Source organism: Equus przewalskii, chromosome 20, assembly GCF_037783145.1.
Source record: "Equus przewalskii isolate Varuska chromosome 20, EquPr2, whole genome shotgun sequence".
NCBI lineage: Eukaryota > Metazoa > Chordata > Mammalia > Perissodactyla > Equidae > Equus > Equus przewalskii.
In genome coordinates, this window is record NC_091850.1 from 28,945,182 (window position 1) to 28,971,980 (window position 26,799).

Here is a 26,799-nt window from a genome sequence, read left to right on the forward strand (position 1 = left end):
GACCATGAGGGAGAACAGCATTGAGGAGAGCGATAAACATCTCAGTTGGGGCCTCTGGGGAGTATTCCTGGGCAATCTTTCTAAAACAATTATGCCCTTCCCTCAATTAGAACCCTTCAATGGTGTCCCCCCAAACATTTAGCCTCAAGTCTATTCTACATAGCATGAAGTTCAAACCTTTCATGTCAGGGACCAACTCATATTTTTCTAGGTTCATTATCTAAAAATAGGTTCCAACCATCTGGAGCTACTTGTAATTCTTAGAATGAGTTGTTCCCCACATCTCAGTGCCTCTGTGCATGCTGTGCTCTCCCCAACTGCTATTAATTTAACATCAAGTTGCTATTAAAGCCCCAACTCCTATGGAAGGCCTCCCAGGACACCACCAAGAACACGGCACTTTTTTTTCTTTTTAACCACAACTTTTTGTTTACTTACTAATCTGTCTAGGCTCTCACTAGGTTAAGAGTTCTTGAGAACAAGAACTCCAGTTTTTAAAAAATCTTTGTATTTCCAAGAACTAGCACAATGTCTGATACATTCACCCATCCATATATTTAACATACACTATATGCTGAGGTCTGTTCTAGGTTCTATGGATACAAAGATGAATGAGGTACATCCTGCTTAGAGTTGGAGAGACACAGACAAACAGGAAACTCAAAGTGTCATGACAGGCTGCAATAGGGTTCAGGGTGCTGTCCTGTGTAGCATATGGGGCTGGAGCAGTGATCAGGGCAGACTTCCTGGAGGTGGAGATATGCAATTGCTCAATTCATGCCTGCCCCTCTCTCTCTAGAGGACAAAATTAAAGGACTGAGGCTCTGAAACCTATAGTTAGAGGGATGAAGGTGCATCATCCACAGTGACCCTGGACCCCGACCTGGGGAGGCAGCTGGAGATTACCCCAAGGCTCCTCAGTCTGGCAACAACCCTCCGCCTGGGCCACGAAGCTCCTCCAAGGTCAGCATGGACAGAGGATGGAGGTTCTCAAACCGGGCTCCTGCTCTGCTCCTCAAATTGGAAAAAAGTTGATGGAGAGGCTCTTAAGTTTTTCTTCCATTAATTCTTAACTCTCTGATCTCTGCTCCCTCCTGCATATGTAGATCAGATTCTAGCATTTGATTTGGCAAAAAATTACACTGAGTTATTTCAAGTCTAATACACTGAGATTTTACTATGATCTGCAAGGACCATCCTGATACCAGGTGCCTGGCCTCCCCAACAGGTGTGAGAAGCACTGGACTGAGGAAGAAGCAGGCTCTCACTGGAGTTCGGCTATGCCGCCCTCAAGCCTGTGAACAGTGGGCAAGTTACTTCATCCTTCTGAGGCTTGGTTTCTTCATCTGTAGTAATGGGAATACAGATTTACCTTGCAAAGTCGTTTACTGTGAAGATTAAATAATGTATGAGAAAAGATTAAGTGAGTCAAATTTTCCTTTTTCTTTCTCGCCTCTATTCTTCTCCTTTCCCCATTAAATCTGCACATTTTCCTTTTGTGAGCTTTTCTCTTCAATGCTGCTTGGAACTTTCACCTACGTGAAAGCATCCAAGGTCTGAGTGGGGTTTGGACAAGGCAGCATGGTGTGATTTACCAAGATCTCCCAAATGCCCTCTAAGTTTCGGATCCCGAGAAGCAGATCCTAAGGATCTGAATTCAAGTAGTTTATTTGGGAAGTGACCCCAGGAAGCATTGGAAAGAGTGACGAGACACAAAGAAGGGAAGGAAACCAATTCAGGTACATTAATAAGCAGGTTATGACTATGGGCAACGGGGGTTCAAATCTGCTGGGAACTCCACGAGACCAGAGAGTCCCTGTCCCAGAGCTGCCCCAGCCAGCGGAACAAGGGCTGGGGTATTAATCCACCGACTGCTGGCAGTCACAGGTTGGGGACTTCTGGGAAGGGGGGCAGGAATGTTAACTCCCCAGCATGCCTGCCCAGAGAAAGCTGATCTCAAGACAGAGAGTCATCTGTGTGCGGGAGAAAGCCTCCGGCATATGGGGGAAGGGTGAGCTTCAAGGCACTGTGGATGGGGCACCGAAGCATCCATTAAAGGTGGTGGGAGCAGAAAATTAGGGAGGCTCATTGTGAAGTGCGGGGCAGGAGAAATAAATGAAATAAACTCATGAACTTGGTGTTTCCTATTTTATTGGGAAGAGAGATATCAGGAACAACTAGAAGAACAATATAAGATAGGTAATTAAAATGCTAGGAGGAAAATCTGGCAAAGCAATGAATGCAGAGGTTTGCAGAGGACAACGAAGCCACATAAGTAAGATGAATCTAGAATTAGGAGGGCTTTGCATTCTAACTTCTATCTTCACCTGCCCAACTCCTACTTATCCTTCAGATCTCAGCTTAAATGTCACTTCCTCACGGGAGCACTCCCAGGTCACCACCATAGCCCCCCTGTCTAGTTTGCACATCCAGCGCCTAGCACAATACCTGGCACATAATAGGCATTCAATAAATTTGGTAAATGCATTACACCTTTTACTCTCCCTTCATGCAAGCTATGTGCTAAATCTGTATTTGTGTGACTGGTTGTTAACCTGTTAACTACTACATAATCAGTGCCTAGGAGAGAGCCTGGCAATGAATATTAGAAAGTGCTCAATTGGTAACTCACAAAGGAGTGATCGACACCCAAGGGAAGGATGCTGGCTTTATTTTATACAAAGGTAACACTACTGGCTTCTTAGGACCAGATTCCTCGTTTGTAAAATGACAAGGTTGACCTATGGCTCCACTTCTACAAACATTCCTGGGTACCTAATTAACACACGAGGGCTGGGAGGTGGGTGTAAGCCACAGTCCCTGCCCGACGGCCTCACTGGGCAATGAAATAATAAACAAATACATAACACAACATTTAAAACCGCCACTTACTGAAAGCCCTAAAAAGTGTGAGGCATTTATTAAAGCACACTGACTCTAATCTTTGCAGCAACCATAAGTAGCATTATTCCATTTTATAGGTGAGGAAACTTGTCTCTGTGGGGTTAAAGGTGAGATCAACCATTAGGTGGCAGAGCCGAGAGGGAAATGTGAGTCTGTTCTGTTTCTAAACCCCATGCCCCCAGGTGAAGGTGCAAAGCCATAAGAGGTGGATGTCTGAAAGCTGGCCAGGTGGCAGACGGTACTGCAGGTGGGGGTACAGTAAGGGGATGGGATGGCACTGTTGGCGTACGGGGAATGAAGCTGAAGACAAAAACCCAGGGCACAATGTCCTCTGTCAGTCCACGAATAGTCTTTGAGGTGGGGGCAGAAGATGCAACTAGGACAAAAGGGACGAGGTCACACAACTAGTAAGTGGTGGAGTGGGAATTCAAACCCAGGTCTGATACCAAACTGTGCCCTCTTTCTACCCTAGGATGCTCTAAGATTCTACGGTTCTGAGTACTTGATGGTCTACAAGTTTAAAAAAGGTGAGAATTAACCTGACTTGTGATGGAAAAAGAAATCAATCTACGCTAGGGAGGGAGAGGTGGAGGGGAGGGGGGGTAACACAAAGATGCTGAGAGCTATCGATGGGTTGGCCACCAGATGGAAGGAGCAATTGCCAAGAAAATGCACAGCCTCAGCTAGCAGCCAAGTACCCAGGGCTCCACGCAGCCGACCACAGGACGACACCGATTCGAGAGCCCCTGGGGTACGGGTGGGGGTGTCACAGCAGGAAATTGGCTGCTGTCCCAGCAGGTGGGGCAGAAGTCTGTCTTCATATAGCTGCGCTAGTGGCTGGCATCCAGGCTTATGATACGCTCAATCTAATTTTACTTGCCATATTTAATTCTCAAAACATCAACCATCTGTTTCCTGGATTCTTGACTACACCGCTGCCTGGTCTGCTTGCCCAGAGCGGATGGAAAGTCCAGAGCAGGTCTTTCCTCCACTCGCCTCTTCTAAACCCCCCAAGGCTGCATACCAGCCTCACACAGTAAGGGAAGATAATTATTAAGTCCTCCCCTCTAGTCCTTTATTACACGGATAGCAGTTAAACATACTGTGGAGCCATGAAAGGTGAAAACTTGCCAGATTCACAAACCTGCTAGTCATCACCCTCAGCCAGCACCATTTCCACTTATTCCTTAGTTACAAACCCAGCTGTCCACTTCTGTAACTTCAGCACTGCCCAGGCCTCTTAAACTCCTCTGGAGAGTGGCTTGTTGAAGTTTTCTATGCATTAGATCTCTGCAGTATAGAGAACTTATCTTACTTGACATATTTGTTTCTTAGAACATCACCTACACTCAGATTCAGATTCAAACTCCAAAGTAATCTTAATCATAAGCAAAATTTTGACTCAACATTGCGCCTCTCTCTGAGCACAGATGAACCAATTACCCTTGAAGGAGAAGCAGGCACTGGTGCTCACACCGACTGTTTTTTGTGTGTTTAAGGGCAGGGCCCCACCTCCTGTTTGCTTTTGCTGGCTTGTCTTAAGTAGTAACAACCCATGCTTCCTTTCTGGTAGACTACAAACAGATTCTGCTATCTAGGATGAGTTTGCCCCTGCTTCCTACAAATCATAAAGAGAAATCACTGGATCATGCTAGCTTTTGGTATTTGGGGTTTTTTTGGCTGGGTGGGCAAAACTGAAAAAAACAAAACACAGCAAAACAAAAACAGGGGTCCTGATGATCCCCTCAGCCCCACAACCCTATATTTCTATGAGGGACTGGCTCAATCCTGGGGTGTGTGAAGAGTAATGAACCAACCCTGGAAATTGGGATTTGGAGAATAAGGTACAGCATCTAAGCTCTGTGAGAGCAGACACTTTTGCCTGCCATGTTTACTGCTGCATTCCTAACCTCGAGAATGGTGCTCACTAAATATCTGCTGAATGAATGAATGAATGAATGAAAGGAAGCTACAGGGCAAAGAAAGATGCCTGGGAGGGTCCCATGAAGGCTCTTACAGAGCTGAGCTTTGGCAGCTGCAGGCTGAGATTCATTGCTGTGTCAAGAAATCAATTTTGGGGTTGGCCCAGGGGCACAGCAGTTAAGTTCGTGCGCTCTGCTTTGGTGGCCCTGGGTTCACAGGTTCAGACCCCAGGCACGATCTAGCACTGCTTATCAAGCCATTCTGTGGCAGGCATCTCAGATATAAAAGAGAGAAAGATGAGCACAGATGTTAGCTCAGGGCCAATCTTCCTCAGCAAAAAGAGGAGGATTGGCGGCAGATGTTAGCTCAGGGCTAATGTTCCTCCAAAAAAAAAAAAAAAAGAAATCAATTTCGTTTGACAAACATTGTTTTGAAAGAATGGAATGGAACAGAATAGAAAATATCTTAGTAAGGAAAGATAGAGTTTTGTGAAATTTCTGTTTCAGATACACACCCAGGATTGCAATGTAAAATATATTTCGTATAGGTTAAAAAAAAAATACTGGAGAAAAATGTTTGCCTAGAGGTATTAAAAAGCAGATTCCCAGGCTCAAGGCAGACTTCTGGGACTGGAATCTGTGGAATTTTGCACTTTGAACAAGTTCCCTTGGGGATATCAGCATACTCTAAACTCCGGAGTCTCCAGTCTGAAAACCATTGTAGGGTCTGGAATTTCAAGCAGTTTAACAGCCATGGAAGAGTGGATCAACAAATTAGTTCAACAGTGTTTTCAAGGCCATCCTCTGTTTATGGGGGGTTGACAGGGGATTGAGATAGGCATTTAATGACCATGAATAAAACACAGCTGTCCTCTTCCTGCCCACTACTGATCTCACTACTGGGCCATTTCCTTCCACACACTCACCCCAAGAGCCAATCAGACCTGTCCTCATACTGGTTGGCCACACAGTTTTTTCTTTTAAAGTGTGTTGATTTCTTTTCTTTTCTTTTTTTTTTTGGTGACGAAGATTGGCCCTGAGCTAACATCTGTTGCCAATCTTCCTCTTTTTGCTTGAGGAAGATTGTCACTGAGCTAACATCTGAGGCAATCTTCCGCTATTTTGTATGTAGGATGCTGCCATGGCACGGCTTGATGAGTGGTGTGTAGGTCTGTGTCTGGGATCCGAACCCACGAACCCAGGGCCGCCAAAGTGGAGCACGTGAACTTAACCACTACGCCACCAGGCCAGCCCCAGCCACATAGTTTTTATCTTCCATAATAAACAGAGAGGAGGATTTAGTCACCAGACGGGAGCCTGGCTTGGGGCCTGCAGAGAGAGACTGCTGAGTGAGGAAGCATGAAAACCTCACAGCCCAGGGCCACTGTCAGCAGATAGCTACATAAAGCATGTGTGGCCTGTTCTACCTTAATTCTGGCAGAGCTGTCAGCCACCTGTCCTGACAACTGCAGACAAAACTCCCTGGAATGATGATCCAGCTACACTGGAGGCCCCAGGCTCCTGGAGGCCCACTGGAAATCCTCTCCACCAGCTGTACCTCATGCTGCATCACTGACTCTACCCCCTCTTCCACACCGCCTAGCCGGTGTGCATTGTGTGTAATTCCATGCACATACAAAGGATACTATTAGTTTCCCTCCTCACCTCTCTCTTAGATGATCACAGAAAACTCACTATTTTTTTTCTTTTACTTCAGATACGTATTTTTTTGTTTGTTTTTCTTTTTTTTGGAGGAAGATTAGCCCTCAGCTAACTACTGCCAGTCCTCCTCTTTTTGCTGAGGAAGCCTGGCTCTGAGCTAACATCCGTGCCCATCTTCCTCTAGTTTATACGTGGGACGTCTACCACAGCATGGCTGCCAAGCAGTGCCATGTCCGCACCCGAGATCCGAACCAGCGAACCCGGGCCGCCGAGAAGTGGAACGTGCGAACTTAACTGCTGCGCCACCGCGCCGGCCCCTCAGATACGTATTTTTTGAAGTCAATTTTAACAATCCAGACTCATTGATTGGACCCTTTCCAGATCCTCTCTTTTCTCAGAGCCTCCACTGTTGCTAAGCGGAAGGAGGAAGCTTGTCCATGTCCAGTGAGAATCATCTCGGAAGCCTTTCACATCTGGGAAGTTTCAGGTCCCTTTGGCACAAAGGGCTCCCTCCCCTGGCCTCCTACAGCACTCACTGCCTGAATACACCGCTGCTGGCGTATTAGCGGCCATTTTTTGCTGTGAACTTCTTTTGTGTATCGTCTTTTCTCAACTTCCCGTGCAATTTCCTAAAAGACAGCAACCATCCCTTAATCTGCCGTCTTGTTTCCACAGTGCCTTGCTTAAAAAATGTCTTTTTTATTTACATCTGTGTGTGTGAATGTGGAAGGATGCACAGCAATCGTACTCCGTGTTAAAAGCTGGATGCACCAGACAAATTAATCAAAATCTGCTTATCTTGTCAGGCAGTGTCTTTCACCACACTTGGATGGTCAAGCATCAAATTGCCACTGCTACATTTCAGACACTCAATATAGCAATGACACTAAATTTTGAAGGAAAAAAACTACACTAATAGGCTTAGACTAACAGTATTAAGGACAAAGGATAAAGCAGCCTTCCAATGGACATCCGAAATTTCGTTGACTGCATTAACTGGGTTTCCGGATTGAGTGTTGTGTGCCAGGCAGCCTGCTAAGACGTTACGGGAACTCTCATTTAATCTCCACAGCAGCCCATGAAGTGGGTATTATCACTCCATTTCACAAGGAAACTAAGGCTCAGAGAACCCAAATAACTTCCCAAGGTTGGTAAACAGGAGAACAGACATTCAAAGGCAGATTTCTCTGACTTTACCACAATCCTTTACCATCTTTCTAATTAATCCAACTCTTGACATAGATTCCCAGAACATAATTTGAAGGTTCTTTTTCCTAATGAAAAGGTCAAAAACCAAAAAACCCAGATTTTTTTAAAGCAAGCAAGCAACCAACCAATCAACCTTTCTGCACAAAAAGCCAGGTGGGAGAATTTAGGAACATACCTATTTACCTTGGCTCTGCAAGACTTCATCTTTAGGTCTTTAATCTCTTTTTCTCCATCACTCACCCAATTTCAGTTTAGACTCTGATCACCTCTTCTAAATTTCAACAGCCTCCTAATTCTGTGGACTCTGTCAGAATCTATCCAGAATCTGACCACTGCCTATCACCACTCTCATACCTCCTAACAAGTCTCTAAACGCCTACCCTCAACCCCCTACATTTTACTCTCAACACAATAGTGTGTCCTTTTCAAAGGTCACATCACAACTCTTATCAGCATCACCTCTAGCTGATCTCCCACTACTCTCCCTTTTGCTCCCTGCACTCTTAGGGAGGATGGCTACCCTGCTGTTCCTTGTACAGGCAGGACATGCTTCTGCCCCAGGGTCTTTGCACTGGCTGTTCCCTCTGCTTGGGGCTCTCTTCTCTAAGATATTTGCATAGCACATTCCCTCACTCCTTTATGCCTTTGCTTAAAGCTCACTGTCCGAGTGAGGCTTTCCTTCAATACCCTGCTTAAAAGTGCAACCCAGGGGCCGGCCTGTTGGTGTAGCAGTTAAATGCGCACATTCTGCTTCTTGGCAGCCCAGGGTTTGCCGGTTCGGATCCTGGGTGTGGACATGGCACCGTTTGGCACACCATGCTGTGGTAGGCGTCCCACATATAAAGTATAGGAAGATGGGCATGGATGTTAGCTCAGGTCCAGTCTTCCTCAGCAAAAAGAGGAGGATTGGCAGTAGTTAGCTCAGGGCTAATCTTCCTCAAAAAAAAAAAAGTGCAATCCATCTACCCACCTCAGGACTTCTAATCCCTCTTGGCTTGTTTTATTTTTGTTGTTAGCCACAGCACTTATCACCTTCTAACATACTACCTACCAAATTTATTATGTTTATTGTGTCCTCTCTCGAGAACAGAAGCTCCATGAGCATAGAAACATTTGTTTTGCTCACTGCAGTATCCCCAGCACCTAGAACAATGCCTAGCATACAGCATGTTGTCAGCAAATATTTGCTGAATTAATGTTTTAAATGACTTACTAGCAAGAAAAACTGGTAATCCCAGGTCAAGGCATTACGTTTACCCTATGACTTTGAGTACTCTTGGGGTTCTGATCCACTCTGGGAGGCACTCGCTCACCTGCTGAGAAGACTGGGAATGGCGAGCTATTAAGAGAGGAATGATATGGTGAGTTCTACATTACAGTCAGTCCACTCTCACTCTGGGGGATGGATCTGGAGAGGAGAAGGCTGGGATTATGAGTCCATTCCAATCATTCAGGCAAGAGATGTTCACTGAAAGCTTGAGAAATATTTATGAGACGAGAGGGAAAGATTCAATGATTGGGTGGATGTTGGCGGATGGTGGGAATCTGAGCCACCCTCAGGTTTTTGGGTTGGGTTGGTTTAATCCTGGGAGAAATGGAGACAGGGTATATCAGAAGAATCCCATTTGAGAGTGGACCTGGAGAGGTAAGTCTCCTCCACTTAGTTTAACTTTCACGTTAGCAGTTCTTTGATAAATAACTAAAGTGATTATGGCAAAAAGCTCAACCAGGGCTATAGAGCAGCAGAATATAAACAAAAGGAATCCTACAAGAAGATCATGGCCTATATTCCCATTTATCAGTGGCACTGAGCTAGCTTTTGAGCAGATAGATTCCCTTCTAAGAAAAAAGGCAGGAATGTCTTCTCATGGCTTAAAAGTCAATTATGCATTAGAAAATGTATACCCACCAAGATTTCTAAAGACTTCAACGACAATGACCTGTGCCATTTCTTTGGCAAACAGCTTCAGAATTAGGTGATTTTAAAAGGGCCCCACTCTAAAGATCCCTGAACAAATCTCTATTTTATACAACAAAATAGTTCAATCCACCCCTTAGGTGACCTAGAATTTTACCCTCATACCTTACCTGGAAAGTTTTCTCGATTTAGCTTAGGTCTGCGGACGATCACAAAGTCCTTGTCATTCCCTTTGCTCTTCAGCCGTTTTCGTGGGGGGCTCTGCGGGTGACCCAGATTTGAGAGCAGTTCCTGGGGGATGTTCTCACTATCCACCTCCTCCTTCTCCAGAGCAGAGACTCCCATGCCCGACAGCAGTTCACAAGTCTTGCTAGAATCCCATCCCCACGTGAAGCTGGTGGTAACGTTGCTACTCTGGTCGGGAATCTCCTGGAGGTGTTTCCTGCAAAGATGCACAACAGCCAACCCGTTTCTTTCTAAAACACACACGTAAATAATTCCAGGATAGGCCTAAACGGAACTGCAAGTTATGCATTGTAGAAAACTTTCACAGCAGCTAACAGAACTGCATTTTTTACGTGATAATGGCGAGTTCCCAAGAATGAAAGAGAAAATAACCAAAATCGAAAAGGCTCTTTGATTTATGATCGTGCACAAAGCCTCAAGAATTTCCTAGGGTGGAGGGAAGAGAGAAGGAAAGAGGGAGGGCAATCATACACTGATTGAAAGCAGGAAAGCCCGATAAGGGAAGCCAAACAAACCCGCACGCTGATAACTGCACTAAAGCTTCCATCCATCCACGCTTTCCCAAAGAAGCAGCTAAGCAACCATTCACATTATAGCATTAGTAACAATATTAGCAAGTAGCAATATTCGCGGCCTAAATGAATTAAGACGGTCCATTCACCTTCTGCCCCTTTTTGCAATCGGTTTACCTGTGCATGGCGTCCACAGATTCGGGAGTTTTAAATGCGTGCATTAATTGCAGACCTGCCCGCCTCTCGGATTCCCGCTTTGGCGCGCAGCAGCTCACAGCGTGCTACTCGGGCCTCCAGCTGCAAGACCCGCGAACTCTAGCAACGTTTCATCCCCACCGCGCGCGCAGGGCTCTTCTGCCCGCTCTCCTCCGCAGCCGCCGCCTGCGGCCCCGCTGCCTCCTGGGAACTGTAGTTTCTGCCCTGCCCCATAGTCGGGCTGGCTCGCAGCTACTTCCTTCCCTTGCAACTTCGCCCGCCCTCGAGATACCCACAACCCCCCGCGGCTGCGGGGCTGGAAGGCCCACGGAGTAGGCGGGGAAGCGGAAGTGGGCGGCGCTCCGGCTGACTGAGAAATGTCAGCCGCTTGACCGGGAAGGGTTTTCCTTTCCCGGGAATCCGCAGGCCTTCTGGTGACAGTCACCGCCGTCACCTGGTAGCGTGGGTCCCGGACACGGGACGGCTGTGGCAGGCGCGGAGTTTCCCGGTCTTTCCAGACGCTGTCTGGCGAGATCGCGCGGTGAGCCAGAGGAGGAGAGCGTGAGGCACTTGGTGTCTGGGGCCGAGCGCGGCGGACATAGAGAGGACCCTGGAGACCCCAGGCGGCCGCCGCCGCGGGCCCGCGTCCCCGGAACCTGAGTGGAGGCGGTAGCCCGGCCCACCCGCCAGGTGAGAGGCTGCGGGCCGGGGGCGTTCCCCTGTTTTTCCCCTCTGCCTCCCCCGCCGAGGAGAGGGCGGCCCTAAGGACCGGTGTGTGGACAGGATCCTTTGCTCACCTATAAAATAGGCGCTGAGACGACGACGCCCGTCTCCCAGGCTTGGAGGGAGGGGCGGACAAGATAACGCGTGGGAGAGCGTTTCGTAGACGATAGCGCGGTTCGATCGAGAGGCTGTGGTTTGGTTTTAGGGGAGCAGGAAACCACAGTGCATCCCTGTGCAGTGGGCGAGAGCTGCGCGTCCTTCCCCTGGCAGCCTTGAGCGGTCTCAGAAGTGCTAGCGTGGGAATAAATCAGGTGACTGTTTGCACAGGGCTTTACCAGGCAACGCTGGGAGCCACCCGCAAAGCCATTCGGCTGCTCTCGCTCAACCGGTTGCGTCTGGTTGCGTCGCCGCCGTCGAGCCAGCTGCTTTCAGCCTGTCTCCGCGGAGACGAGTCGGGGGGCGCTTAGAGTAGGGAGCGTGCCACATTCCAAGTAGGATGACCATGCGAGATCCATTGTGCAAACCTCATTGTAACGGTGACCCCGGGAAATCAGGGGAAGAGGGAAGGGGAATAAATTCCAACCCTAGTGAAAATGGAGAGGATTTATAAAGTTCAGAAGCAAGCAGGCCAGTCTCATCTCAAAAATATTAGTTCAGCTTGCTGTATGACACACTTTCTTCTTTCTTTATAAAAAATGATTCTTATTTCTTTAAACAATTATTCATTTCTTTAAAAAAATGAATTAAAGCTCCCTTGCCCAGGTATGTGCTTGTTTCAAGGTTGGTGCTTAGCTTGAAAAGAACCACCTCTTACATGAGGAAGGTATTCATGAACCTTCAGGTTGTTCTTGAAAGTAGGTGAAATTGGTGTGAAGAAGGGATCCGTTCACAAATCGATTTTGGTTGAAACTAGGTAGAGAATACTATGCTGAATGTTCACAATTCGTTAAACTAACATTATATGAAAATATTTTTAAGTGCAGTATTCTGATTTTTTACGTAAAGCCAGCCTTCGGTTACTTTGGCTAAGGAGAAAGCAATTGCCTTCCTTTGAAATCTACATCCTTTCCCTTAAAATCACAACTCATTAGAGAAGTTTTTTTTTGGTGAGGAAGATTGGCCCTGAGCTAACATCTGTTGCCAATCTTCCTCTTTTTGCTTGAGGAAGATTGTTGCTGAGCTAACATCTGTGCCAATCTTCCTCTGTTTTATGTTGGATGCTTCCACAGCGTGGTTTGATGAGCAGTGCTGGGTCTGCACCCAGGCTCCAAACCTGTGAACCCTGTGCTGCTGAAGCCGAGCCTGCCACTGGGCTGGCCCTTCAAGTGCACGCTCTTCACATGGCTCTGAGATGTGTTCTGTCTCTTCACAGCGTACAGACAAAGGAAGGGGTGTTGGGGCTACCTTGCAGATTTAGGGAGATAATCCCAATTTGTCAAGAGAGGCAAGAGGAGGGATTTCTGCCAGCGAGGATCATTTTCTTCTTTTATGAGAATGAGGGTGGGCCCAGGCTGTGGTAACCACAGAGAATGAGAAAAAAAAGCATTTGATATCATTCATAGTTTTTTGGGGGGAGTAGGGGAAGACCCATTTAGGGTAAAGCTATGCTTTCATACCATTAGGGCAATTGGTTATCTTCTAGAAACACATTGATGTGAAGGAGGCAGAGGTTAGCGACTAGCATATATTAAAAGACCTACCCTGTGCCTGGAGCTCCTGCTTGGTATTTTACTTTTAGATCTCATTTGATCTTCATAGCAACCTGTGTGAGGTGATTATTTATCCTCATTTAACCGCTTAAATGGCATAAAGTCACACAATTATTAGAGTTGGGATTTAGAACCCAGGTTTACCACAGTGCAATAAAACATTTGTATTTTAAAATAGCTGTAATTTTCGGCACTTAATAACACTGGCAAAATTTTTCATACTCGTGTGTTTTACCTTCATATTACTGCATTGATTCTTAAATAATTTTAAAATTATGAAATAATACGTATTTAAAATTACTCGAAATTAAAAGCACACATGTACAGGAAAGCACAAAGGAGAAAGTAGAAATCATCTCTTTACTACCCTTGGCAACCACTACTAGCATTTTGGTGTATATCCGTCCATGCGTATATGTGTATTTCCTGTGTATACTCCCTCAGACCCCTCTCCTGTCTCTTGGCATCTCTAAAGTGTCTCCTTGGATCTCACCTTTCTTCTAGGCTGGGGGAATCTGGTGGGCTCTTTGAATTACTGTCTGCAGTGGAGTGTTGCTCTTAGGTGGCCTCAAGCACAGATCCCTCCTCTCATCAGTCATGGCCATGGTAGCAGAATTAGTGATTTATTAAACCCTCAGCTGCTTTTCTCAAAAAGGCAACCGACAATGATGAGACTGGTGGACATTTTTAAAACTTCCAGGACTATTTAGTACAAACATTTATGTTGTTTCCGTTTTCACGTTTAAGTAATGCTGCTGTGAAAAATAACATTGTGGATAAATCTTTGTTCCCATTTTGGTTTTTCTTTAAGTTATTTAAAGAGGAATTACTAGGACCAAGGTATGTATCTTTTTTAAGGTTTTTGATACATATTGCCAAATTGCTGTCCTCTCCGGTAATGGGTTTTTTTAATAAGCCAAACTTGAGTTGTCCAATCTTTGTTTATATTTTTTAGATTTTAGTCAACAATTATCTTATCAATTTAATATACAAATAACTAAATTAGGTGGAGCATATGGCACCCCCAGCTTTGAAGAGAAAATTTCTCAGTTGAAATAAACAAAAGAGGCTATAGGAATTCATAAGGAACCTTGGAAAGTACTGTCATTCTGGACTGTAAAAAAGCAATTCCTCACTTGAATTTAGGTACAAGGTCGATGATATGGACTTTAAAACTAGCATTTTCTCATCTCAGGTTAGGGAAACCCCAGTTTTCATCTCCAATTTCATGGGACCCCCTAGGCCTAACTTTGTGTCATAACAAGGCTAAAGAAGTTCAGCTTGAACAGTAGTATGGGAAACAGAATAATCCACTCCCAAGGCTGTCTACACCCTAAACCAGTAAATATGACTAGATGATCTAGGTGGGCCCAGTGAGATCAGATGAGCCCTTAAGCAGTGCCTTCTCCTAGCTGAGGGCAGAAGAGGAAGTCAGAGATTCCAAGCATGAGAAGAATTTGACAAGCCATTGCTGGCTCTGAGATATGTGGGGCCATATGAAAAGACTGGAGAGAGGCCTCTCTAGAACTGAGGGCGAATACCTGCTGACACTCCGCAAGGACACGAGGATCTCAGTCCTATGACCGTAACATAATGAATTTTGCAATAGCCTGAATGTACTTAGAAATAGATTATTCCCCAAAGTCTCCAGAGAGGATCACAAATCTGCTGACACTTTGATTTCAATCTTGTGAGACCCTAAGCAGAGAACTCAATTGAGCCACGCTAGGCCTGGACCCACAGAAACTATGAGATATGGGTGTTGTTTTAAGCCACTAAGTTTATAATTGTTTATAGCAGCATAATACACAGAGCATGGGAAGAGATACAACAGTATCATCTCTTTATTACTAGAATAAAGGATCTGTAGGATCCAGAGGATTCCATTTATTCATCTACAGTGTTTTAAAGTACTGACTATGAATCAGACCGAAAAACTGACAGCCATAGGAAAAAAAAATATTAGTAGCTAGTGGCAAGTTTATCTCTGATTTTGATGTTTGCTTATGCCCATAATCTTACCGCCTATTATTGATGTTTTCATATATTTCTTTGTTGTCTTTTTTTAAAGACTTTTTTAAAGTCTTTTTTAATGCATATTCTGTAAAATTGTGTGTATCTAGTTTTTCAATTAATGTTATGGTAATTTTCTAATGTTATTAGAAATAACAACATTAATATACATTATATCTTATACTTCAATAATATTCCATTGTTTATTTCTGTCATACTTTATTTAGCATTTCCTTGGTTATCTATAATGTTCAGTATTGTTTTCTGTTGATTTAATGATTGTCTTATTCCTTGCACTGAACAGTTCAGGTAAATAAATATCTAGATCAAACAATAAAGAGATTTTCACATAATTATGTTGCAGTTAAATTCACATTGAATGATGTTCTTTTAAAAGCTGGATCTTGAAGATGGTAATGGTTTTCATCAGCACATTCTACGTTGCGCTGTTGGCTAACTACTTAATCTATTTTTGGCTTAAAAATAAGATTTGACTTACTCTTATTGTGATAGTATAAGTTTTCCCATAGAATATGAAATTTGAAATTTTGAGTAGTAATTAGAAAGAGGCAGAGTTTTGAATTGTAATAAGTATTTGTAAAATCAATTTTGGAGATCGTAACAAGAGTTTTATATTATCTTTGAAGTCAGCAGTAATAAAACATAGCTTATATACTAAAGTATACCACTTTTTTTTGTTCATTCATTTATTCATTCAACAAATTTTTTCTTTTTTTTGTTTTTGCTGAGGAAGATTCGCCCTGAGCTGACATCTGCTGCTAATCTTCCTCTTTTTTTTTTGTATGTGAGCCACCACCACAGCATGACCGCTAACAGACGAGTGGTGTAGGTCCGCACCTGGGAACCAAACCTGGGCTGCTGAAGTGGAACATACCAAACTTAACCGCTAGGCCATCAGAGCTGGCCCTAAATATTTCTTGAATATCTGTTATATGCCAGACACTATATTAGAGACTTAGGATACAGCACTGGATAAAATAGTCAAGTCTCTGCTCTCATGGAGTCTATGTGTGAGGGGGGGATTACCTAGGAACAATAAATATAAAGAATAGACATTATATCAGGTAGATAAGTGTTTTGAAGAAAAATGTAGCAGGGTAAGGTAATAGGCAGTGACAAAAGGGGATAAATTTTAGATATTTAAGAAAAATGAAAATATTGATGCTTGAAATGCACAGAGGAATTGGAAGAAACCACTTCAACAATATAAAGAAATAGTGAAGAAAATAGTTTATTAAATGTGATTTTTGTTTGTGATAGTTCACATAGGGGTATTTCCTATATAAATTTAAATTTAGCCTGTTAAATTACTCAAACTTTCTTTGTTCTTTTTATAACTAGTTTTGGCTGGAGGTGTTTGTTGATTTGAAGTATTTTGTTGACTCTGCCTTATTTTATTTTCGTGGGTTTCATCACAGTCTTGGTTCTTTATGTTAAGGTATTAATTCCTTGGACTATTTAGTCCATAGACAAACAGAAATGCTTAACATTGATTTTACAAGGGTGAAAAGTATATAATGCCTTCAGTTAGTAAAGGTGAATTGTTTCATAAGAGTAGAGAAATGTCAAATAAAGCATTTGCTGATGCCTGTATCGTCAGCATTTACAACTAAAAAATATTTTCAAATGTATAACTTTTCAATAATCATTGATAAGTTTTTCTGCATATCAAATAGATAAAGTAATTTTCTTTAAAGAAAATAAGATTTGTATAGATAAATAGAAAGCAGTAAGTATATTAAGTGAAGCGATAAATTAATAAGAATTTCAAGTCATGAAAGTTGAGTTGTTAGACAATATTAATGCTAAAGAAAAGCACCATTTTGAACAGAGGAAAGGGTTACTTTCAGATGGTCTCTGTCTTTCTGTCTCTTTCTCTCTCTCTTTTAGAAAATCTTATGTAATGGGCTTTGGATGATCTTAGAAAACCTCATTTTAAGAAATATCCAGTTTCCTAGGATCTAGTCAATAGTGTATTTGTATGAAATATTCTGTTAGGACTTACAACATTAAGGAACAAACTCCAAATGACACTGTTGAAACTGTCCATGTCTAGTATTCTTGTTTTATAGTATTTTAAGAACTTGTGTAAGTTTTGTTAAAATACGTTTTTTTCCTGAAGGTATAATTTATGTGAGATTTTTCATATATGCTTTAGAAAATAAGATATAAATACTTGAGAGTAGGAACTATCCTTTTCTTTTTATATTTTTCTTTTCTTTTTTTTCTTTTTACTTTTTGTGAAGAAGATGGGCCATGAGCTAACATGTTACAACCTTTCTCTTTGTGCTTGCAGAAGATTGTCTCTGAGCTAACATCTGTGCCAGTCTTCTTCTATTTTATGTAGGATGCTGCCACAGTGTGCTTGACAAGTGGTGCTAGGCCCCGTGCCTGTGAGCCAAACCTGCGAACCCTGGGCCACCAAAGCAGAGTGGACAAACTTAACCACTATGCCACCAGCCCAGCCCCGGAATTATCCTTTTCATCTTATTTGTAGTCCAATGTAAAGCATGACAGTTTTCCGAAGACCTTATTAATACATTAATAAATATTGAGGAAATTTTCTACTGGTCGTTTCCTATGTTAATGTTGCATATTTTTTTTTTTTTTTTTCAGTTTACAGATGTGATCCAGACCATGTGAATTACTTTGGTCAGTCGGAGTGAACATTCAATAATGAGTGGTGCAGCATTGGGACTCGAGATTGTTTTTGTCTTTTTTCTGGCATTATTCCTACTTCATCGATACGGAGACTTTAAGAAACAGCATAGACTTGTAATTGTTGGAACGCTGCTAGCTTGGTATCTCTGCTTTCTTATTGTCTTCATACTGCCTCTGGATGTTAGTACGGTAAGAGGTGAAACGGATTTTCACAATTTAAATGGCAGTTGTAATCATACAGCGTGCTTGAGATATGTTAGTTCTTAAGACAGCTAAATTATGTAAGGTTATATTTATATTTTGAATTTAAATGTTACTATATGAATTTGATCATTAAAAAGCATAGCCAGGAGGGTAATTTTGGGTAGATAGATTGATACACTCCAATATCCCTAAAGTACTTGATAACCCTTTGATTTTTGTTTTTAAACCATGTGTTCATTGCTTTAGACAATATACAACCGGTGCAAGCATGCTGCTGCAAACTCCAGCCCTCCCGAGAATAACAGCACTACAGGAGTGTATGCTGCTACCCCAGCTCCAAGGTATTTTTTTTTTTTTTTTAATATTGTAGAGGGCAAATTGTTTAAAAATTGTCAGTTTTTACCATCTGGATTTTGTATTTATAAAAGTGTATCCTCATTCTCTACTCACCCCTTCCCCACCTCCATCCTTTGCTAGTAGACTTAATTACTTTGTATTTTCTTTAAATTTAAATCTTAAATTTAAATTTTAAATATTTGTTGGTGCATAAGGCGTTTCAGTAGATGCTAATGAGAAACTTGGAGAAGACCTGATTTTTTAGTTTTGGTTTTACCGTTTACTTAGTATGTGACTTCCAAAAGCTATTTTTCCTCTCAGCCTCTGTCTTCGATCTAAAAAATGGGGCATATGTTTTCTCTTTTGCCTAATTTATAAGGTTGTAATAAAGAACAAGGAGGTTATTCTGTATGTAGCATATGCCTTTCATGTTGCACATCCTTTGAAATCATTACAGTTTTAGACCAAGAATGAATAAAGTTCAAATTATCAAAATGTTATGTTAAATTCATATCAAGCTTCCAAGTAAAAAACTAATATATGTTGACTATAGCTTTTACCAATGCTTTAGGTAATATTTTCATGTTTCTTTGTGCAGCTTTTATTATTATTTTTTTAACCTAATCTGGATAAGGGTAAATTTAAAATGTAGACATTACTCCCCTTTGAACCATCATTACAATTGATATAGATCAGCAGCAATTGTGGATTTTTGGAAGCCCTTGGACTAAGGAATATCCTTACAGTCCAGGAAGACTGACTGTTAATGGAAGAATATGTGGTCAGATACACATCAGATCTTCAGAAAATTTGCAGAATTATCTCTAAGTGCTGGCATGTATCTCCATAGGAGCTATGCTATAGTGATTGATTTAGTTAGCATTTCAGTTTCCAGGAATTAGTCACCTAATTTCTTCCCCCACCCCTCCCAAAAATAACCAGCCCCACAAATGGGGTGAGTGTGTATTTTAAAGGTAATCATCAATTTTAAAAGTAATCAAATCAGAGATTTAATTTTATGATGCATTTGCTTTTAAAGACTATTGCATTTTTAGACTATTAGGTGAACATTGTGTCCTCTTTTTACTCAGTGACGAAAAATACCTTGAAAGTTGAAAATTGAAGTGGTGTTCCTCTCTAGAACAGACTGTTTTGTTCCCTTTGGATGTGTTTTTTAGCTTGACAGTCAGCTTTGAATTTTAAGTTTTCTATGAAATTTTACAAATTAGAGTCAATGATTTAATATCTGAATGTAAATGAACTTTGCCACGCATGAATTAATCATGTAATTCATTTATTATTATTATTTTTATTTTTTTTTGGTGAGGAAGATTGGCCCTGAGGTAATATTTGTTGCTGATCTTCCTCTTTTTGCTTGAAGAAGATTGTCCCTGAGCTGACATTTGTGCCAGTCCTCCTCTATTTTTTGTATATGGGATGCCACTATAGCATGGCTTGATGAGTGGTATGTAGGTCCATGTCCAGGATCCAAACTCGTGAACCCTGGGCCGCCAAAGCAGGGCATGCAAACTTAACCACTATGCCACCAGGCCAGCCCCTGTAATTCATTTAAGTTGTCATTTATGATTAATTGGCTTTAAATTGTTATTAAACAGCCAACATCCCTGTTTTAAGCCATGGAGTTACATTCCTGATGGAATCATGCCAATTTTCTGGAGGGTGGTATATTGGACATCACAATTTTTAACATGGTAAGTGGTAGTGAAGAATAAAATTTTTAAAAGTTTGGTTAAAGTAAAAAAAAGTGATTTTTTTTTTTAGTGAACCTTCATGCTTTAGAATTTATTCAAATATCACTTATTTTCCCCTTAAATCTGTCCTCTCCCTTTCTGCTTGTGCAAGTCTCTCCCATCTTAAAAGAAATGAAAAACCAAACAAAAAATAAAAAACAAAAAATTTTTCTTATTATCCTTCTTTTCAAGTTATTGTCGTTTCTCTTGACCCTCTTCAGTTCATTTTTCCAGCCCCATTATTACATCAAACTGCTTTGGCTAATATCATCATCTCCTGAGTTCTGTCTGCTTAGCCCAGCCTTCTGAATTGCCTTCATGGGCTCCATTTCTGTGACTCATTTCCTAAATATTGGTATTCCCTAGGGTCCCATCTTTAGTCCTGTTGTTATCTGACTCTCCCTGCACAGCTTTAATTATAGCCATAGTTTCACTGACATGTGATGCGTTCTGAATCTTACTTTTTACCCACTGTAGCTTTGTCTTTTGGCGGTGCTCCAGACTCACATTTTATCCACTGCCTGCTGAGCATCTTAGATATCCTGCAGGGACTAAGCTCTAAAACTGGAGGTAGTGAACACTGCAAGCGAAAATCGTGCAGCAGAGTAGAGCAGTGCCCCTTTAAAGTCATGTTCATTGAACTCGACTGGGCCCTGAACATTGCCAGACTTTCCTCCTTTGTTTCTCTAGTCTACTTGCTCTTTGTTCTTCACCACAAATCTTTCCAATCACTTCAGACCTCTGCTGTTCCCTTTGTGGCTCTCTCTCCTACCCGCTAAAAACAGTCACCTTCTCTCATAGCAGATGACTATACTTTCTACCTCAGAGTGAAAGCAGATGTCATCAGATGGCAGCTCTTTCAGCTTCTCACCAACGGACCCTACCTACCTACCCATCCGTTCTTCCTTCCCCTCCCCTTCAGTTGAAAGACTCCCTCTTATTACAGTTAATCCTTCTTCCTGAAATATGAACCTATCCCCGTCAGCTCTTGTTACCAATACTTTCAGCTTCCAATTTCAACAAAGCATGCACAGTTCTCTCATACTTTGAAAACAAAGGGAAACAAACAAAAAGTCTCTCAAATCACAGCCCTTTCCAGCTTTTAGCTTCTACCTCAATGATCGACCACTCATCACAGCTAAATGTTTTTTGGAGACTTTTTTTATTGAAATATAAATCAGTACAGAAAACTGCACAGATTGTTGTTTAGTTTGATTTTTTCAAAGTGAATACACCCATATAACCACTCAGATGATGATATAGAACATTAAACAGTGTCCCCAGAAGCTTTCCTCATACCCTTCTCCCAGTCTTTACCCTCCCCAAAGGTAACCATGATTCTGACTTCCATCACCATAGAATAGTTTTGCCTGTTTTTGAACTTTATATACATGGAATTAGACAATGTGTACTTTTTTGCATGTCTCTTTTTTTGCTCACATATTTGGAAGATTAATCTGTGTTGTGTTGCATATATCAGTATTCTTTCCTGTTTCATTTCTGTAAAATGTTCCATTTCATGAAAATACCATAGTTTAAATGAGTTGTCTACATTTAGTTTCTCTGTTTGCTCATTGCTTACTCATTCCTCAACCCATCAAACCCTATTTTTTACCCCCACTTCTCCCCTCACACATACAGCTTCTTAATTTACTTGACCTCTTGGCAACATTTGATTCTATTGTTTTCTCTCTCCACTTTCAAACACTTTCTTCTTCTGGTTTCTACTCCATATGCTTCTTAGTTTTCTTCCCTACCTCTCTACACAGTTCTGTCTTAGTCTCCTGTGCTGGACCCTTCTCCTGTTTCTCTACCTCTCCTTTAAAAGTTGGTATTTCTCAAGGGTCAGTCTCAGTTCTTTCCTTCTCGTTCTATGTACTCACCCTTCCAGATCTCATCTACTCATGTTATTTCAGTACTATTGATGTGATGACTCTGGAATCTACCTGTCTTTCTAATCCTCTCTGCTGAACTCTGAAGCTGGATAGGCAGCTACTTCTGTGCAGCTCCTTTTGGATGTCTCCTAGGTACTTCAAGATCAGTATATTGACAACCAATTTTCTCCCCTCCTGCTTCTGACCACGCCACCACCCCTTACTCTGTCCCGAATACTTCCAATGTTGTTCCCTCTCAGTTCATTCTCCATGCTGAATTCTTATCAGTCTTTAGAAAACTAAAATTAAATCGTGTCTCCTTTCTGTTAAAGAAAATGATTCCTCATTATTCTTTGAGTGCAGTCCAAACTCTTTATAAAGACCTTAAAGAAGGGCCTTTTTTAGAGTCATCTTCAGTCACTCACATTGTGGCACTCCCTACTGGTCATTGTGGCCTCCTTTGCTCCCAGGAATGCTTTGCTGTCTCCTGCCTTAGGGCCTTTGCTCTCCTCAATTTTAATATTACAAAATTATTAAATCATCTATTATAGTTTATTCAGTGTTAATAATTATTCAAAATCATATTTAATTGTGAAAAGAACTACAAGTTAAAATTGAGATTCATGTATTTCTGGTATTTTGAAATTATGCAGACATATCAAGTGTTTTTTAATTATATTTTTTCCAACCATCTAGGATTCTGTTACCTTTCATGCAGTCATACGCAAGATCAGGAGGGTTTTCTATCACCGGAAAGATCAAAACTGCACTGATTGAGAATGCAATCTATTATGGCACCTATTTGCTGATTTTTGGAGCATTTTTAATTTATGTAGCTGTAAACCCACATTTGCACTTAGAATGGTAAGAAAAGTTGTCTTCTTAACATTGTTTCTGTGTATTTTGTTTTTAAAAATTAATTTTTATCTCATATATTCAGATAGATATTTCATCAAGAAACATATCAAGTTATATGTTTTATAGATTCCCCCAAAAGAGTGTCTGAATATGGGGCCGGCCCAGTGGCGCAGCGGTTAAGTGCGCACGTTTCGCTTCGGCGGCCCGGGGGTTTGCCGGTTCGGATCCTGGGTGTGGACATGGCACCGCTTGGCATGCCATGCTGTGGTAGGCGTCCCACATATAAAGCAGAGGAAGATGGGCATGGATGTTAGCTCAGGGCCTGTCTTCCTCAGCAAAAAGAAGAAGATTGGCAGCAGTTAGCTCAGGGCTAATATTCCTCAAAAAAAAAGAATATCTGAATAATTCATATTACTAAGAAGGGAAATATGGAATAACATCTTTAATTACAGCTATTAGACAAAGGACTAATGCTTTGTCTAATAGCTATATTTTGAAAGTATTGACCTTATCAAGACTTTGGATAGTCTTTTGAATTCTAGTTTTTTTTTATTGGAACTTGTAAGTGTTTTTTCTTCTGTTCTAACTATAGTTTGAGGGTGTATTTCTCTTTACTGTTAGATTTAGACATTGCAATAAAATTGAAATCTATATTATACTTGTGCTCTGTAATATACGTGAAGAGGTACATCTGAAAAATTTAGTAATAGAGCCATAGTGATAATCCTCACTGTTGCATTTCTGAGATTTGTGTAGGTCTGTCTCAACATGAGTTAAAATTTTTTTAAGCTTTAAAATTTTTCAGGCTTCTCTTGGTTAATACTGAGTAAGAAGGTACCTAGTGAAAAATATGTTTTCTTCAGGAAAATCGGTACATATTTTTTGCCATGAATTATCCTAGATTTTAATTTTAACTGTAATAGAAGCAGTCTTTCCTGTGTTAAAGTTCATTTATGCAGTCACACTCTAACTTTCCATTAAAACCCACAGATTACCTGCTGTTACTTAAACAGTAGCTGAGGATTTGAAGATCTAGTTTTTTAATATAAACTCCTAGCCATCCTTTAGTGCTGTTGTTTTCTGAGAAACCATTTAACACTAGTTTCATTTTATATTTTTGTTGGAAAAATTTATCTATCACATCTATCTGCTTGTGTTTTCTCTTTCTTAGGAACCAGCTTCAGACAATTGGGATAGCTGCTGCAAATACATGGGGTCTATTTCTTCTTGTGTTGTTGTTGGGGTATGGCTTGGTGGAAATTCCTCGGTCGTACTGGAATGGAGCAAAAAGAGGATATCTACTTATGAAAACTTATTTTAAGGCAGCCAAGTTGATGACAGAGAAAGCAGATGCAGAAGAGGCTTTAGAAGATGTCATGGAGGTAATAAGTTTAAACCTTACAATCAGTAGTCAGCAAGTTGTGTGCATCTTCTTTCTGATACACTGTTGGGCTTTAGACTGAAAATCTGGCAATGCGCAATTCTTAAGAATTGCAGAATTCTTCTAAGATGACTTCTTACTGGCAGTTCAGCTTCATGAGGTGTCTTCTCCATCTTCTAACTGACAAAGATTTAGGGAGAATATATTCAACAGTGCAGGGTTGTGCTTGTTGTCTTGGGGTAACTTTTAATAGTGCCTCTTTTACTCTCAAAAGTCTCTCAGATTAAATGATAAGTTATATGATTACCCTGACAGAGTGGAAGTGAAAATAGCAATCAGAGGACACTTCTTCCTGAAAGTTTAACCAAAAGTGATCCCACCAAGTCTGGAAACCCATTTAGATAACAGTTTGCATTAGAGTTTGTATCAATAAGTTTTGTTTCCCATCTGTAATCTTAGTAAGGCAGTTCATTTTATTCACTTGTAAAAGGCAGATGACTTGAACTAACTTCACAAAGTTGTTAAAAGTAAAAATTTCAATAATATATATAAAAATATACAACAAATTATAAAATTTTGCTGTTAAATAATAGTTTGGTTATTGATTTAAAAGGAGATTAGTGTAGTCCCTCACATTTTGCTTTTCTGGGGAAATATGCTATTCTGATAATGTTACTCTCCAACTTAAAGCCTCATGTTGAAGGTGTTTCATTTATGTTAGAATAACTCCAAAATATTTTAATGTGGCCTGTCAGAAAATAATTTGGCCCATGTGTAGCTCCCCAGCCTTATCTCAAGCCTCTGTCTTCCTCACATTGGTCAATTTTGGTTCCTCAAACTTGCTAGTGATAATGAAATAGCAAACACTTATATAGACTTAAATTTCCCAGTCTTGACTTTGGTTCCTCAAACGTAATAATGGTGATGATAATAGCAAACAAGTATGTAGCCTTACTTGTTTGCCTATGACTTTCTGAGCACTTTACGTATATTAATGCATTTAATTCTCACAACAACCTTATGAGGGAGATTTTTTTATAGCCATTATATTAATGAAGAAAACGAGGCACAGAGAGGTTAAGTAAGTTTCCTATGTTTACACAGCTAGTGAGTGGTAGACCCAGCAGTCTGACTTTAGTTCATGCTTTAACAGGGATTGGCAAACTTTCTGTAAAGAGCCAGATAATAAATATTTTAGGCTTTGTGTGCTACATGGTCTCTGTTGCAACTGTGTCACTGTAGCATGAAGGCAGCTGTAGACAATAGGTAAATGAATGAGCGTGGTTGTGTTCCAAACAAGAACAGGTGGTGGGCCAGATGTGATCTGCTTGCCGACCCCTACCCTTACCATTACATTCATCGCCTCTCTTTTCTGTCTTTGAGTGTGCTATTCCCAGACTCTTGGAATGCTCTTTTCTCCACTCTCTTCAGCTAATTCCTACTTCATTTTCAGGTCTCAACATAAGTGAAAATTCTTCAGGAAAGCCTTCTGTCTAGTTTCCTGGGGCTGTCATAATAAAGTACCGCAAAATCGGTGGTTTAAACAACAGAAATTTATTGTCTCACAGTTCTGGAAGCTAAAAGTCCAAAGCCAAGGTGTCAGTAGCGTTGGTTCCCTCAGAGGGCTGTAGGGAGAGTCTGAACTGTGCCTCTCTCCTAACTTCTGGTGGTTTGCCGGCAACCTTTGGTCTTCTTTGGCTTGTAGGTCTCCGCCTTCATATGCACATGGTATTTTCCCTGTGTACCTGTCCGTGTGCAAATGTCCCCTTTTTATGAGGGCGCCAGTCATGTTAGATTAGACGTCCCCTGCACACCAGTATGACCTCATCTTAATTTAACCAGTTATATCTGCAGCAATCCTATTTCCAAATAAGATCACATTCTCGGGTACTAGGTGGTCAGGACTTGAACATAAGAATTTTTAGGGGCGCATAATTCAACCTGTGGCACCTTCCCTGGTCATCCAGACTCTTAGACTCTTGGCAACCATTTTTAAGTGCATGGATAAATGAACAAAAGAATGTACACTATGACTGAAAAATTTTATCTTGACTTTGCAGCTTATAGTCCCTGTAAAATGTAAGAACTGTAGCAGAAAACATTGATTCAAAATGTAGGAGTAAATCTCCTGTAAATAGTATTCTATTACATTTCCTCAGGCATATGGTGGATATTATTACATTTTTCAAAAGAAAAATTTTTATATTTATATTTGAAATTTTGAATTATTTTGAAAAAATATTTTAAAAATTTATATTTCGTACAATAAAATAATTAATAGAAGATAATTTAAATTTGATACTGTTCCCTCAAAAGTTGGTGTTAAATTCAGTTGTTTCAGATTTGAGGAATACGGATTTCACCATTCATTCAGTATTCCTTCAGCGAAAGTAAGTCTGGTTTTTTATTAGAGATCTGGATTTTGCTAGGAGGAATCTTCAATGTCTGAATAAAGACGAGTTTTGTTGTTGTTAGGTAGGAGTCGTCTACTCAGGAATAGGATGTGGAAAATTAAGGACTGGCATTGGTGCTTTCTTTGCTATTTTAGTATAATATTCATAGGTTTAAGGTATACGGAATTAAAAAATTTTAGATAAGAGAAAATTTCCCATGTAAATAAGAAATTACTCTTTTCTTAATGGATGTTTTGAGAATAGCAGGTCCTCATAGACAGCAGGAGAACTCCAGCCTTCCCCTCCT

The 26,799-nt window shown here is 41.1% G+C and overlaps 2 protein-coding genes across 10 annotated transcripts in view; one reads left to right on the forward strand and one right to left on the reverse strand.

Annotated features, from left to right (window-relative positions):
* SKP2 (S-phase kinase associated protein 2) overlaps positions 1-11,843 on the reverse strand; it is a 31,107-nt gene extending 19,264 nt beyond the window's left edge. For 4 of the 8 annotated variants that reach the window (XM_070586992.1, XM_070586997.1, XM_070586996.1 and 1 more), the window contains exons 1-2: positions 10,551-10,690; positions 9,786-10,057 (exon numbers count right to left, since the gene is read on the reverse strand). In XM_070586992.1, the coding sequence (XP_070443093.1) occupies positions 9,786-10,057; positions 10,551-10,594 (316 nt within the window). In that variant the 5' untranslated portion in view covers positions 10,595-10,690. Of the gene's footprint in view, positions 1-9,785; positions 10,058-10,550; positions 10,730-11,365 lie in introns of those variants that run through there. The other 4 variants (XM_070586995.1, XM_070586993.1, XM_070586998.1 and 1 more) reach the window with 3 other exon arrangements.
* Positions 10,881-26,799, forward strand: part of LMBRD2 (LMBR1 domain containing 2) — a 50,976-nt gene continuing 35,057 nt past the window's right edge. The window contains exons 1-6 of one of the 2 annotated variants that reach the window (XM_008509217.2): positions 10,881-11,258; positions 17,651-17,884; positions 18,146-18,240; positions 19,852-19,947; positions 22,557-22,724; positions 23,890-24,100. In XM_008509217.2, coding sequence (XP_008507439.1) covers positions 17,711-17,884; positions 18,146-18,240; positions 19,852-19,947; positions 22,557-22,724; positions 23,890-24,100 — 744 coding nt within the window. In that variant the 5' untranslated portion in view covers positions 10,881-11,258; positions 17,651-17,710. The remainder of the gene's footprint in view (positions 11,259-17,650; positions 17,885-18,145; positions 18,241-19,851; positions 19,948-22,556; positions 22,725-23,889; positions 24,101-26,799) is intronic. The other variant, XM_008509219.2, reaches the window with a different exon arrangement.